General features: G+C 45.1%; 2 protein-coding genes across 2 annotated transcripts in view; one reads left to right on the top strand and one right to left on the bottom strand.

The window, feature by feature from the left end:
- The window catches only part of LOC134983231 (zinc finger protein 271-like), a 195900-nt gene that overhangs the window by 43814 nt on the left and 136426 nt on the right, over nucleotides 1-15660 (bottom strand). The window lies entirely within an intron of this gene.
- Nucleotides 1-15660, top strand: part of LOC134983230 (oocyte zinc finger protein XlCOF6-like) — a 74350-nt gene that overhangs the window by 5735 nt on the left and 52955 nt on the right. Inside the window, exons 2-6 of the mRNA XM_063948965.1 lie at nucleotides 4249-4432; nucleotides 5862-5940; nucleotides 6059-6156; nucleotides 6295-6502; nucleotides 10487-11872. Coding sequence (XP_063805035.1) covers nucleotides 5907-5940; nucleotides 6059-6156; nucleotides 6295-6502; nucleotides 10487-11872 — 1726 coding nt within the window. The 5' untranslated portion in view covers nucleotides 4249-4432; nucleotides 5862-5906. The remainder of the gene's footprint in view (nucleotides 1-4248; nucleotides 4433-5861; nucleotides 5941-6058; nucleotides 6157-6294; nucleotides 6503-10486; nucleotides 11873-15660) is intronic.

Raw genomic sequence — 15660 nt, 5'->3', positions numbered from 1 at the left:
GGGGCAGGGGTGTTTAGTAGGTGGCACAGTGACCATCATAGATTTCCTCTATAAGACAGTGCGGTGCACGCGGTATTATAGACACTACAGTTATTATCACTGAGTTGTGCGGACGTTGTCTCACTGTATTATTGTCTGTCTGCATGACAATATGAGAAACAGCAGCTTGTCTGTGATAACTGTGAGAATGCCTGATTTGCAGTCAGAGTTGTCCACTGCACGAAAAGACAGGGAGGCGGCTAAGTCTGATTCGCGGATAAAACCGTGTGAGCAGCCAATGTGGGCTCAGGATGTTTCTAGAACTTTGCTGGGTTACAAAGTCCATGTATAGTTCAATTTCTAAGAATGGTCATCGTTTGTCTCATAATTACATTCTGACGATTCAATCAGTCTGATATCTCAGCATTGGGTCAGGGGTCAGATAGTGAGGTCACTAATAGCCCGAGCTATGATGATCTCATTAGAGCGGTACGCCAGCTGCTAGGTTGTACTGAAACATATGAGGTTTTATTGCTAGCAGACTATGGGCGACTGTGTGTTTTTCCTATCTCTTAATAAGCAGTTAATAGAAGCATGGCTAAATCCAGTTAAACACTTTTCTGGGACAACACGATTTCTGTCTAAATATCTTTTCCCACAGGCTATGACAACTAAATCACCATCGGTGGAGTCTTCAGTTTCTAAACTTTCACTAAAATTTACTATTCCAGTCCCAGGTGCAGCTACGCTTAAAGACCCCTCGGAGAGTAAGCTGGAGGCCATGCTAAAGTCCATGTATACAGCAACAGGGGTGATGCTTACACCTGTTTGAGTTGGAGTTTGGGTTAACAAGGCTGTAGTTGCATGGCGAAACAGCTCAGGTTAGGCCTACAACAAGGTTTTTCCTCAGATCAGCTTATATTTCTTACCGATCGCATTTGTGAATTGGTTGAGTATTTAGGTACGGCTTCATTGGATGTCGGACAAGTTTGTTCTCGGCTTGCGTCCCGACAGACGCTGTGGTTTAATTCTTGACAGGCCGAGGCAGAGTCAAAATGAGGAATAGAGGCGTTGCCTTCCACTGATGTTATCTGGTCCTGAATTGGACAAATGGAATTCTCAGTCAACGGGGGAGGGGAAGAATCTGTTTTCCTGCCATTGCCTGCACCAGTTCCTAAAAGGAAATGCGCTGGACCAGCGTTCAAATCTTTTAGACCTCAGTCCTTTCGATGCTGGGCTGGAGGAACAACCATGCAGAGGGACGTGGTTTTCAACAAACCACTAACCGTCGTCAGGACACAAAGGCCGCTGACGAGCCAGTGGCATGACGTTCTTCCAGCCCATCTCGGCTCTTCAGTTGTGGGAGCACACCTTCAGAAGTTTTACTTTGCGTGGTTTCAGACATCACAGACAGATGGATCCGCAATTTTGTTTTCAAAGGTTTCAAAATAGAGATTGATTGTCTACCACCGATGCGGTTTTTTGAGCAGGTCTGCAGGCCGCTAATCAGTCTCTCATACATTCAGCAGTTTTGGTTCAGGTTCCAGTACACCAGCAAGGTCAAGGGTTTTATTCCAATTTTTTTTGTAGTACCAAAGCCGGATGGCTCAGTCACACAGATATGGAACCTAAAGGGGTTCAATCGGTACATTACTTACTACACATTCAAGAACCACAGCAATTCATGATTTTGCGGGATCTCAAGGATGCATACTTACACATTCCAATTTGGCCACCGCATCAGGCGTACTTAAGTTTGCAGTACAACAAGCGCCTCGGGTATTCACAAAGGTGATGTCTGTGATGATAGTTCATCTCAGATCCCTGGGAGTGCTAATCGTTCCGTACTTAGATGACCTTCTCATCAAGGCTTCGTCTCAACAAATACTTCATAAACATGCCTTACTGTTGTACAGTGTACTAGTTCAGTACGGTTGGATTGTCAACTTTAAAAAAAAAATCAAGTCATGTCCCGTGTCAAAGAACTCAATTTTAGGAATGATTCTGATTACGGTGGATCAATGCATTTACCTGCCATAACAGAAAGTACATGCTATTCATCATCCAGTACTGCTAGTGCTCAAACCACGGACAGTCTCGGTGCATTTATGCATTCGACTGTTAAGACAGATGGGGGCATCTTTCAAAACACTCCAGTTCGGAAGATTTCACTCACGTCCCGTTCAACTGGATCTTCTCGCATAGTGATCCGGCTCTCGTCTACAAATTCATCAGATGGTGCGCTTGTATCCAGGGCCAGAGTATCAATACTCTTGTGGCTCCACATACACAATCTCACTGCGGGAAAAAGGTTTGTAGCCTGGAATTGGATAATTCTGATGCTGGACGCAAGTCTCAAAGGTTGGGGAGCAGTAGTCCAACATTGTCAGTTTCAGGGTCTATATTTAGACCGAGAAAGATTACTGTCAATCAGTGTCCTGGAACTCAGGGCAATTTACAACGCTCTGCGTCAGGCAGTTCACTTGCTCTTGTTTCAGACTGTTCAGGTTCAGTCGGACAACGCGACAGAAGTCGCATACATCAACAAACAAGGAGGGACTCGAAGTCGCATGGCCATGCGAGAAGTTGCTCGAATCCTCAATTGGGCCGAACATCTCCACGTGATATTGTTGGTGGTCTTCATACCAGGACTGCACAACTGGAAAGAAGATTATCTCAGTAGTCAGGATTTTCCTCCAGGAGAATGGGCCTTACATCCAGAAGTGTACCAGATGTTAGTCCAGCGGTAGAGTTACCCAAAGGTGGATCTAATGGCTTCTCGCCATAATCATCAGACAGTTATGTGTCCAGAACAAGAGATCCAAAGACAGTGGCAGTGAATGCTCTCACCATAGCGTGGCCGTACAGCCTCGTGTATCTATTTCCATTTCCGCTGCTTCCTCAGTTGCTAAAGTGGATCAAACGAGAGTCCACGACCGTCATACTAGTGGCGCCTCGTTGGCCTCGGAGAGTGTGGTTCTCGGATCTTCATGGTCTACTCGCAGATGATCCCTGGCTGATTCTGCTACGTCTAGACCTACTACAGCAGGGGTCGTTCCTTTACCCCGATTTAGCGTGGCTGCGTTTTACAGGGTGGCTGTTGAGACCACTCTCAACACGAGAGGGCATTCCACAGTTGGTTATACCAACCATGTTACGTGCTAGGAAGCCAGTTTCAGCAGCTCATTATCACAGGATTTGGCGAGCTTATATAGGTTGGTGTGAAGCTAGGATATTTCCGACATCTTCTTTCACGTTATCCCATCTTTTGCTCTTTTTACAGACGGGGTTAGATGGAGGATTACGTTTCGCGACACTAACGGTGCAGGTCTCTGCCTTGTCAGTTTTCTTTCAAAGGCATTTGGCTCTTTTGCCAACAGTTCACAATTTCCTGCAAGGTGTCCTTAGAGTTCAGCCTCCATTCATTCCACCTACAGCTCCATGGGTCTTGAATCTGGTTTTGCATGTTTATTCAGTCAAGTTTTGAACCCTTGCAACACGTGGATGTTAAGTTTATAACTTGGAAAACTGTGTTTCTCCTAGCCTTAGCTTCAGCAAGGTGTGTTGCACAATTTGGTGCCTTGTCATGCAAGCCACCGTATCTGCTATTTCATACTGACAGATTGATAATTCTGCGGCACCAGCTTCTAGCTTTGGCCGTCTACTGTTACAGGTGCCAAACAGCTCTCCCGCCCCAGAGGGAAGCTTTGGTACGTCCCAAAAGTACTCCAGTGACCCCTAGTGGATGAAAAAGAAAATATGATTTTGGTACTTACCAGATAGATCCTTTTCATTGCACCCACAGGGGGCACTGGACACCCACCCAGAGCAGTTTCTCCTGGCTGGTGGTAAGTTCAGTAGTTCTTATGGTAACACATTTTCACCGACTTGTTCAAATGTTAATGTGATTGTTATCTATTGTCATGTCAATTTTTTAGTTGTCCGTTATGTTATAATGTTATATGTAATTCTCCGTTGTTCATCCTCTCTGTCGCTCCTATTTAGCTCAACAAAAAAACACTAAGGCGTCTTGGGAGTATGGAGAGGGAAGGAGAGTTACACATTTACATTTTTAAATGTGCCTATCCCTGCTATCGCACCGTCCATATCCCAAGAGTACTCTAGTGCCCCCTGTGGATTCAAAGAAAAGGATTTATCTGGTAAGTACCAAAAGCCTATTATCTGTAGTAATAATACAGGGACATGACTGTGGAGGTGAGGGGATCTGGGCGTATTTACAGTGATATTTATGTCTCCCCCATTTCACAGAGGTGTGAAGAAGACATCTGGTGAGCGTGAGACACCCAGCAGCCATCCTCGTGTGACAGGAGGACTGAGCAGGTCCCAGAGCCCCATCACGGTGCCTCCACCTCACTCACTGGTACATGAGAGACACAGTGACCAGAAGATCCAGGAACTCACCAACAAGATCATTCAGCTGCTGAATGGAGAGGTGACTGCTGGGAATGGGACATTATACAGTAACACCAGGGGATGTGTCTGGATGATGACTGGAGAGGTGACTGCTGGGAATGGGACATTATACAGTAACACCAGGGGATGTGTCTGGGTGATGACTGGAGAGGTGACTGCTGGGAATGGGGCATTATACAGTAACACCAGGGGACGTGTCTGGATGGTGACTGGAGAGGTGACTGCTGGGAATGGGGCATTTTACAGTAACACCAGGGGGTGTGTCTGGGTGATGACTGGAGAGGTGACTGCTGGGAATGGAACATTGGCCCTCATTCCGAGTTGTTCGCTCTTTTTTTCCCATCGCATCGCAGTGAAATTCCGCTTAGTACGCATGCGCAATGTTCGCACTGCGCCTGCGCCAAGGTATTTTGCTATGAAGAAAGTATTTTTACTCACGGCTTTTTCTTCGCTCCGGCGATCGTAGTGTGATTGACAGGAAATGGGTGTTACTGGGCGGAAACACTGCGTTTTAGGGGCGTGTGGCTGAAAACGCTACCGTTTCCGGAAAAAACGCAGCAGTGGCCGGAGAAACGGTGGGAGTGCCTGGGCGAACGCTGGGTGTGTTTGTGACGTCAACCAGGAACGACAAGCACTGAACTGATCGCACAGGCAGAGTAAGTCTGAAGCTACTCTAAAACTGCTACGAGGTTTGTGATCGCAATATTGCGATTACTTCGGTCGCACTTTTAAGATGCTAAGATACACTCCCAGTAGGCGGCGGCTTAGCGTGTGTAACTCTGCTACATTCGCATTGCGACCGATCAACTCGGAATGAGGGCCATTATACAGTAACACCAGGGGATGTGACTGGGTGATGACTGGAGAGGTGACTGCTGGGAATGGGGCATTATACAGTAACACCAGGGGATGTGTCTGGGTGATGACTGGAGAGGTGACTGCTGGGAATGAGACATTATACAGTAACACCAGGGGATGTGTCTGGGTGATGACTGGAGAGGTGACTGCTGGGAATGGGGCATTATACAGTAACACCAGGGGATGTGACTGGGTGATGACTGGAGAGGTGACTGCTGGGAATGGGATATTATACAGTAACACCAGGGGATGTGTCTGGGTGATGACTGGAGAGGTGACTGCTGGGAATGGGACATTATACAGTAACACCAGGGGACGTGTCTGGGTGATGACTGGAGAGGTGACTGCTGGGAATGGGGCATTATACAGTAACACCAGGGGATGTGTGTGGGTGATGACTGGAGAGGTGACTGCTGGGAATGGGACATTATACAGTAACACCAGTGAACGTGTCTGGGTGATGACTGGAGAGGTGACGAATGGGACATTATACAGTAACACCGGGGGATGTGTCTGGGTGATGACTGTATCACTGTGTGTGTCAGGTTCCTATAAGGTGTCAGGATGTCACTGTCTATGTCTCCATGCAGGAGGGGGAGTATATAGAGGAACACAGGGGTCTGTACAAGTACGTGATGATGGAGAATCACCGGCCCCTCACATCACTGGGTAAGAGTAGACTGTCATGTATTGTACAGGGGAGAGCAGGTATGGGGACCCCTATATACACACATCATCTGATAATCACATATATACACTGTACTCAGTCACTGTGTGTCTCCTACAGATGGACCCAGTAACAGAGATACCCCAGAGAGATGTCCCCGTCCTCTGTATTCCCAGGATTGTACAGAGGAGAATCACAGGACCCCACAAGAGAATCAGGTAGGTGGGATTTAGGGTCTCACCAATATAACAAAGTGACTGTCACTATATAATGTGCAGAGGAGTTGTGTGTGTCTTATACACTGTTATACTATTAATATACTATTATTAATGTATATTGTTTTATGGGCTATTTAGGATGAATGTCTCACTGACATTAAGATAGAAGATACAGAGGGAAAAGAAGAGACGTATGTGACTGATATAAAGGCAGAAGATATAAAGGGAGAAGAAGAGACGTATGTGACTGATCTGAAGGCAGAAGATACAGAGGGAGAAGAAGAGACGTATGTGAGGGGTGATCAGCAGTGTAAGGAGGAGGAGATCCCTACAGATATCAGCACAGGTGAGTAATAAACACTTATTACAGAAAAGAGTCACATATTCTCCTTGCTCAGTCACTACAGCAATCTCTTATCCTACACCCTCCTCTGTCGGTACAAACTAATGAGGAATATATATTTTCCCAGTGAGGGAGTCAGGAGCCATGAGCCCCTATTATACTCCTGCTCTCCCCCCTCACATCATGTCACTGTGTGTTACCAGCCCAGAGATCTGACCAGTCTCCTCACCACACTCTCTGGTGTATCTCATACATCAGGAGCCATCAGCCCCTATTATACTCCTGCTCTCCCCCTCACAACATGTCACTGTGTGTTACCAGCCCAGAGATCTGACAAGTCTCCTTCCCACACTCTCTGGTGTATATCATACATCAGGAGCCATCAGCACCTATTATACTCCTGCTCTCCCCCTCACATCATGTCACTGTGTGTTACCAGCCCAGAGATCTGACCAGTCTCCTCCAAACATCTCATACATCAGGAGCCATCAGCCCCTATTATACTCCTGCTCTCCCCCTCACATTATGTCATGTGTGTTACCAGCACCACAAGAGATATAGCATGTTGGGTAGTTATTGGTAAACTGAGGGGGAGAGTGCAATGGAACATGTGATTCCAGAATGGCTACCACCGCCACTTTCTGGTTAGTGAAATATTTTAATGTAAGGTGTCTCTTACAGGGAGAATTGAGACCTTTTACATTAAGACTTAGAAACGTCACCGTGATAGAGAGAGATCAGATCATGGTATGAAACATCTAGGATCATCTGTGTAAAGTTCAATAGAGTCTGTAGGGCGTGTGCATACTTCAAACTATCAAATCGCAGGAAAAATAAAATAGGGAACAAATATGGGAGACAAACAGAAATAGCGTCCATAAAGGAGCTAGAGATTCCGTCACTAGGGAACCGTGACAGAAAAGTAGAAAAGGGTGGCAGTCTGGCCTAAAAGGAAAACCCACCGACTACCCCAAGTAGCCATACGAGAGGGCAAAATCTAATCATCATAGTAACAACTGTACAAAGAAATATCATATCTCAATGTAACCAATGTATCCAAAGAAGGTAAAGGCCAGGAACATGGCCTGATATCCAATTTAGGTTCTACCAACACCTTTATAAGGGCAACAGGATGTTAGACGATCAGTCATGCTTTGCCTGAACACCCAAACATTCTAGAAAGGTATTATGAAACGTAACAGTGGAAAGAATGTCAGACCATATACCATATAGCAATTAAATAGCACAGCAAGTAAAGATAAAAATATATGTTTTATACCCATAACAAGAGCAAATAAATCTGGCCCAAAAATAGATCCATGTCCAGTAACTTAGTCCCGGTTGGCACATGTTATAGTAGGAAACAAACTCTGAGTGTCTGCAACAGTCTTACTCCTTTAGCATATTACTTAAAGACGGAAGACAACTCCTCCGGGATTGGTTTAGGTAAAGTGTCATGAAGGACTGTCAACAGGAGTTTCCCACTTTTTCAGAATAGCAGGGCCATCCTCGGGTGAAGGTATCACTGTGAAGGCGCCGTTTCGCATCACAATATTCTTAGTAGGAAAGCCCCATTTGTATTGCACATTTCCTTGGGTGGAATAGACGCCTTTTGTCCAGCGTCACAGTAGAAATATCCAGAAATAGCTGCAGATTATCCAGGCACTAAGTTATGGACGAGGAATACAAAGCAACCCGTAGAATGAATTCTTTAATGTGAAAAAGTGGACCCTGAGCAGAGTGTCCCTCAGTGCTTGGATAGGGGCCTGTTTGGACTTTGGGAGTCTATGGATCCTATCAATAAGAAGGTCTGCGGCAGAAGCCTTCAGTGAAAGTTTCTGAAAAGAGAACCGTGGCATAATCATAAAGCTCAGCATTTGTAACATAATCCATAACGCCCATTATTCTGATATTATTTCTCCGAGACCTGTCTTCTAAATCAATGACTTTATCACAAATAGAGACCATGTCTTCCTGAAGGGAGCGTAGAGTAGCAGGACCATCTAGAGTGTCTTAAGAAGTCTTCAGCCATTACAGCTGGGCTGTGCATCTGGCAAGAAGTAGCAGATGATGATGTAGCAGTCTCAGAAGGACCACCTGAATTCGAGGTACCAAAGAGATGGACAGGTGGGGCCGATTTGGTACCTTTTTAACCTTTTTTGGAGGTATTGTAAGCTGGCTACAAAGAGACGGACCTCTCAGAGATAGGAAAATACAAACAATCTATAAATAAATGGAGCAGTAGTACACTGTCAGGAAGTTACATCAAGATTACTTAGTTCAAAATTAAATTCTTAGTCGGGCTGATGGGGTAATCCGAGCCAAAATTTCAAGTAAACATGATGTAATGCAACTCAAATAACACAGTAATGACCAAAAAATTCCACTAGAGGTCAGCGTGATCAGAGACGTGAAGTACTCAGCACAGAGAGACACAAATGGCTAAATATATTCAGTGAATAAATCCACAAAATAATATACTGTGAGGTTGTAATCAGAGTGTAATGAGCTGTGCTCAGACGATACTTGATACTGGGCTCTGCATGTAGACTGAAAGGAAGTAGATTATAGTGGTACCATATAAATAGAAGGTAGTTTCACCTCCAGGCAAATGCTTCAATTTAGTGTAATGACCCCGGTCCAGCCATCAGTACACTTATTTAGCGGCTTATATCAATTTTACACCTTATTGAAGGCAGAAGGCAAAGCATGCGATGGCCAGGCACCAGGATCCAAACTGGCAGCCATCTCACTTCCCAATACCACCGCCGGGCTCCAGTGACTGTGGGCAGCCCGTTCTGTCCCCAGCAGTAGTGGGAGCTGTGCACCCGTCTGAGACAAAAGCGCCTCCAAGTCAGGAGTCCGGAGCGTGCAGGAAAGACTGAGTGCACTTAGCCCCAGAATACAGCCTGTGGCTTCAGCGGTGTCACTAGGCTGCGGCAGTGAACGGTGCCCGGAGTGAGCGGCGCAAACGGATTTTGGACAGAAGGAGTGGGGGACTTAATAGATTGGGTCTTGGTCCCAGTGGCGGCTGAGAGCTATCAGGTAGGGTAGATAAGAAGCCACTTAGTGAGGAGTGCTCCAGAAAGCACGTCTGGATAGATCACGCCCCTTTTATTTATTATTTTATATACTAACAGGGGTGCCAGGTGTGGTACATCCCTGCAAAGGCAGATCCAATCTCTTTCTCAGACTCTGCTGTTTTCCCCGGACTCTCACTCAGATGTTCACTGCTGCCAGTAGCACACATATGAGAAGCAGAAGTATGGCGGCAGCTGTATAGATCCTGATATGTAATTCTCTGTATCATACTTACCGTACACACATCATCCTTATTACTATTGAGAGTATAGAGGTAAGACACTGATGATGGGGGGGGGGGTGTTTGTAAAAATGAATTATAACCTAGCAGATGATGATTACAGGGTATTATGTGGTGTATTGCATGTAAAGTACCTTGTTCCACACCTACTCTGCTGTAGCAATATACGTTATATAAGGGTGAGTAAATGTACAGGCTTACCAGCGTATGAGCACACACATAAAGGAATGCTACCTTACCAATGCTTCCAGGAGTAACAGTAGGATACATTTCTCTGATCCATCAGCTCATATGACTGATGTTATTGTTCATCTAGAATCTCCAATTCATACAATATGTTCCCCATCCATTGTTTTACATTGGTGCTGACATAGGACTTGGCGAGTGACTCCATCTCCATTATACTTCATGGTTAGTTACCAGTACAAGAGAGAGATATATATAAGTCTTATTATAATATTACATTTGTTATTGTGAGTGTTCTCAGGAGGGTGGACACAATGATAGTCTGAGACACAATATTATAAAGCCTTCATTAAAAGTTATGTTTTATTATACACACACATTTACAATTAAGTGTCCCAGAGAGTCGTCTTCTCCTATTGTTTACAAGATTAATATTGTTACAGAAAATGTCACATTTCCATAATGTATTTTATTTCCAGCAGATGGACACACAACCAGGAATATCTCAGAAGGACATCTAATGTTATCCCTGGATTGTGACATAAAAGATAATGACAGTAGACAGGATTCTCCAGGACATAACCCCATTACCCCAATTATACATCCAGCTCTATCAGCTGGTCCCTCTGATCCTGGGAAATGTTCTCCTGATCACTCTGATATTGGTGCATCTGTTAAAGCTCTGACAGTAGATACAGTGTTTCCCTGTTCTATAGATGCCAACTATTTTACACAGAACACAAAGCTTATAACCCATCAGCCAGTTAAAGCAGGCGAGAGGCCATTTCCATGTTCTGAGTGTGGGAAATGTTTTACATACAAATCAGCTTTTGTTACACATCAGAGATATCACACAGGTGAGAAACCATTTCCATGTTCTGAGTGTGGGAAATGTTTTGCACGGAAATCAAATCTTGTTAAACATCAGAGTAGTCACACAGGTGAGAGGCCATTTTCTTGCTCTGAGTGCGAGAAATGTTTTACACGGAAATCAAATCTTGTTAAACATCAGAGTAGTCACACGGGTGAGAGACCATTTCCATGTTCTGAGTGTGGGCAATGTTTTGCACAGAAATCACATCTTGTTACACATCAGAGAAGCCACACAGGTGAGAAGCCTTTTCCATGTTCTGAGTGTGGAAAATGTTTTGCACAGAAATCAAATCTTGTTACACATCAGAGAAGTCACACAGGTGAGAAGCGATTTTCTTGCTCTGAGTGTGGGAAATGTTTTGGACGCAAATCAGATCTTGTTACACATCAGAGAAGTCACACAGATAAGAATCCATTTCTATGTTCTGAGTGTGGGGAATGTTTTGCACACAAATCAGATCTTGTTATACATCAGAGAAGTCACAGAGGTGAGAATCCATATCTATGTTCTGAGTGTGGGAAATGTTTTGCACACAAATCACATCTTGTTACACATCAGAGAAGTCACACAGGTGAGAAGCCATTTTATTGCTCTGAGTGTGGGAAATGTTTTACCCAGAAATCATGTCTTGTTATACATCAGAGAAGTCACACAGGTGAGAAGCCATTTCCATGTTCTGAGTGTGGGAAATGTTTTGCACACAAATCAGATCTTGTTATACATCACAGAAGTCACACAGGTGAGAAGCCATTTTCTTGCTCTGAGTGCGGGAAATGTTTTGCACAGAAATCACATCTTGTTACACATCAGAGAAGTCACACAGGTGAAAAGCCATTTTATTGCTCTGAGTGTGGGAAATGTTTTACCCAGAAATCAAGTCTTGTTACACATCAGAGAAGTCACACAGGTGAGAAGCCATTTTATTGCTCTGTGTGTGGGAAATGTTTTACCCAGAAATCAAGTCTTATTATACATCAGAGAAGTCACACAGGTGAGAAGCCATTTCCATACTCTGAGAAATAAATCAGCTCTTGTTTCACACAACAGACATCACTTAGGTGAGGAACCATTTTAATCTTCTGGAGTATACTCATCATTGCCATGCGTTTTTCTTCAAGGTTCTTATCCTATCTCCTATGCTTTTTGCAATATACATGCTACCACTGGGTGAAATAATCAGATGTCATGCCCTCATCTACCACTGCTATGCAGATGACCTGTCTTTTGCTCCAGGTACCCAGTACCAATCCTAAATGGTTGTCTAGCTGAGCTCCAGGTGTGGGTGATGCCAGTTGGCTGTGACTCAGTCCTGGTGAAACAGGTCTTTATGATAGAAGCTCACCACCAAAGGACAGGGCTACAGCTCAGCTTTGCAAACCAACCAGACTTACGCTTGGGGGTTCAGAGTTACAAAATGCTGATCATGTGCGGAATCTTGGTGTCCTGGGTGGTGGAGTGACACTTAGACATCAGGTATCTGCCACAATCAGATTGTCATCTGAGGAACATAGCCAGACTCCACCATTTATTTCCCTCAGAAGATCTACCTACAGTCATACATACACTTGTATAATCACACATAGACTACTTCAATGTCCTCTAACTGGGTCTCCCAGCAAAAGAATTGCACCGCTTGTAGCTTGTACAGAATGCAGCAGCCAGGCTGTTACCTAACCAGCCCGTTCCTGCCACATCACACCCATTCTTTACTCCCTTCACCGGCTGCCAGTAAGATGGGGACTATTAATCTTACTGACTCTCCCAGCCCTACATGACCGGGGTCCAAGGTACCAGAAGCAGCGTCTTCCTCCTTACTGCCCAGCTTGCTTCCATCTGCAGATGGACTGTTACCAGCAGTTCCAAGTATCCTCTAGAAGTTCTGAGATGTCAGAGTGGAGACATGTTGGATGGCACTATTGCTGTGGTGGGGACTGCCGGAGGCACTATCTGTGGCTAGTATCCCCAAGCGGTGCTGAGGTGTCAGAGGGGAGAGACAGGGTGGGTGGCACTAGTGCTGTAGTGGGGCTGCCGTAGGCACTATGGGTAATTTATTTTTCATCCACTTGGGGTCACTGGAGTACTCTTGAGATATGAACGGAGAGTTAGCAGGAACAGGCACATTTAAATTAGTAACCCTCCTTTCCCTCCATACTCCCAAAGGTACCTCACGTGGAGAGTTCTCCACAGTTTTTCTATTTTTCACAGATTTTTTCTTTTTTACACTCAATCCCTTCCCAGATTATTAAGAAGCTTTGGTCCGGGATTGTTTGTGCTGCTGCTGCAGCAATTGGCTTGTCGTGCTCAGGAGAGGAGTACGGCGGCTGCCGCGACTCTGTCTTCAGAAGGAGGAGAGGGGGGAGGCTGAGCGCAATATATATTGGCTAATATGGTAATAAGTCTCATCTTGCATGCTTTACTATACTTGAGTATAGGCATGCACATGGCAGGACGCCATTTTAACCTTACTTCCTGGTTCTTCTTGCAGGAAGTTTGCTGCTGTCCTACGACACTCGCCCACTGGAGGAGTTGGGGTGTTAGTAGGAATTCGGTACAGCACAGGTTTCACTGATTGCAGTGTGTCCCACGTACACTGCACTTCTGGGTTATTCACACTTTAGTTACATTTTTACTGAGTCGTGGGACTTGTCTGTTTTTTGTCTACTTGTCTGTGTACATAATGAGTAAGGCAAATGCAAAATCAAAAAAGCAGCTTAGCTGCAAGGTCTGTGAGAGTGTGTTACCTGACTGAACTGCTGCATACAGTATGTCTTGCAAATACGAACCCATACCCTGATCCTCCTTGGGTAATGTCTGGGTTACAATCGGAATTGGCCGCTGCGCGAAAGGAGCGTGAGACGGCTAGATCTGAGGCTAGGGTAATACCAGAAGGGGCTCAGGAGATGTCTAGGACTTTGCAAGGGTTACAAAAGTCCAAGTCTAGCTCAGTTCTGAAAGATAGTTAGCATTTGTTTTATAACTTACCAGTTTCAGCGATGTTGCATTCTGACGATTCAATGCCAGACCTGATAGCTGAAGAGGAACATGAGGAAGGTGAATTGGGCCAGAAGTCAGATAATGAGGTTACCGATAGTCTAGCCATTGATAATCTCATCAGGGCAGTACATCAGGTTCTAAATTTTACAGAGGTTGAAGAACCTCTTTCAAATGATGAAGTGTTATTTGCTAAAAGACGGAGAACACCGGTGTGTTTTCCTTATTCAGATTCTCTGAATAAGCAGTTAACAGAAGCATGGAAGAATCCGGATAAACGGTTTTCTATGACTCAGCGGTTTCTGTCTAGTTACCCGTTCCCAGAGTCTATGACGTCTAAATGGTGAAATTGGCCGGCTGTGGATTCCTTGGTGTCAAAACTTTCTAAGAAGTTAACCATTCCAGTTCCAGCTGCTACAATTCTTAAAGGCCCATCAGAGTGTAAGCTAGAAGCTGTGCTAAAGTCAGTGTATACAGCAGTAGGGGTGTTGCTTAGACCTGCTTTGGTTGGAGTTTGGATTAACAAGGCTTTAGTTGCATGGGCAACACAGCTTAAGTTGGGCCTACAAGAAGAACATCTGTGAATCTGCTGAGTATCTAGGTATGGCTTCTATGGTCGTCGGCCTGGTTAGTTCTCACCTTTCAGCTTCATAAGTTGCAGCACAACGTGCACTTTGGCTGCATTCTTGGCAGGCGGAGGCAGAGTCCAAATGAGGAATAGATGCATTGCCTTATGCTGGCAAGATGTTGTTTGGTCCTGAATTGGACAAATGGATTTCTCAGGCCACGGGGAGAAAGTCTGTTTTCCTACCATTGCCTTTACAGGTTCCTAAATGGAAATTCTCTGGATCAGCATTCAAATCCTATAGACCTCAGTCCTTTCGAGGCCATACTAGAGGAACAACCATACACAGTAGACATGGTAGATGACGTGGTTTTCAACAAACCACTAACCATCATGACACTAAGACGACCGACAAGCCAGTGGCATGACGGGCTTCCAGCTCATCTTGGATCTTCAGTTGTGGGTGTCACAACTGAGGGCTGAGGCTGACTTAGGGAACCCTCAGATGTAGGGGCTGGCGTGTAGGTGAACCGTGCAGGTAAGTTTAGGTTCCTAGAAATGCAGGATGTTTGAACACCATCAACCCAAAGGCGTGACCACAACAATGGCGTAAAATATAAAAGTCAATTTATTGAACACACAGTATATATCTTGGCAATGAGATATCTTCAACAGTGAGTGCAGAATGAAATGCAGTACAGTTCCTGGGAATGCAGCTGGTATTTGTGACTGTGGCTATGCAGAACAAGATGGTAAAGTCCTTGCCAAAATCCGGAGTTGAAAAGTATGTGGCCACAGCTAACCGCTGTAATGAGGAACCAGCAAGTACCGCCCAGTAGGTGGCAGACAGGAGACTGGGATAGGCGCTGATACACTGAGGTTGAAGTGAAGTAGATAGAATTGCCAGAGACTACCGAACGGAACCGGTGAGAGGAAAGATGTGCTGAACTCACCACTGGAGCAACAGTTCGATGGTGAGCATCGATGGATATTGTGGTTCGATGTTGTGTGGGATACTATGCAGAGCGTTATATGAATACCACTGGAGATGACGTGAAGCACTGCTGTAGGCAGATGGTAACACCAAGCACTGCTGGAAGCCAGTGACACTTTACCACAGAGGCTAGTGAGCGATGCTGTAGATAATGGAAGTAGCAACAATACCAAGACACCACTGGAAGCAGAGCAGGTCCATAGCTGGAAGCCGATGTGAGGATCGCAGT

Source organism: Pseudophryne corroboree (genome assembly GCF_028390025.1).
Source record: "Pseudophryne corroboree isolate aPseCor3 chromosome 3 unlocalized genomic scaffold, aPseCor3.hap2 SUPER_3_unloc_10, whole genome shotgun sequence".
Classification (NCBI taxonomy): domain Eukaryota; kingdom Metazoa; phylum Chordata; class Amphibia; order Anura; family Myobatrachidae; genus Pseudophryne; species Pseudophryne corroboree.
The sequence above is the reverse complement of the archived record's forward strand: the minus strand, read 5'-3'. Positions and strand labels throughout refer to the sequence as shown.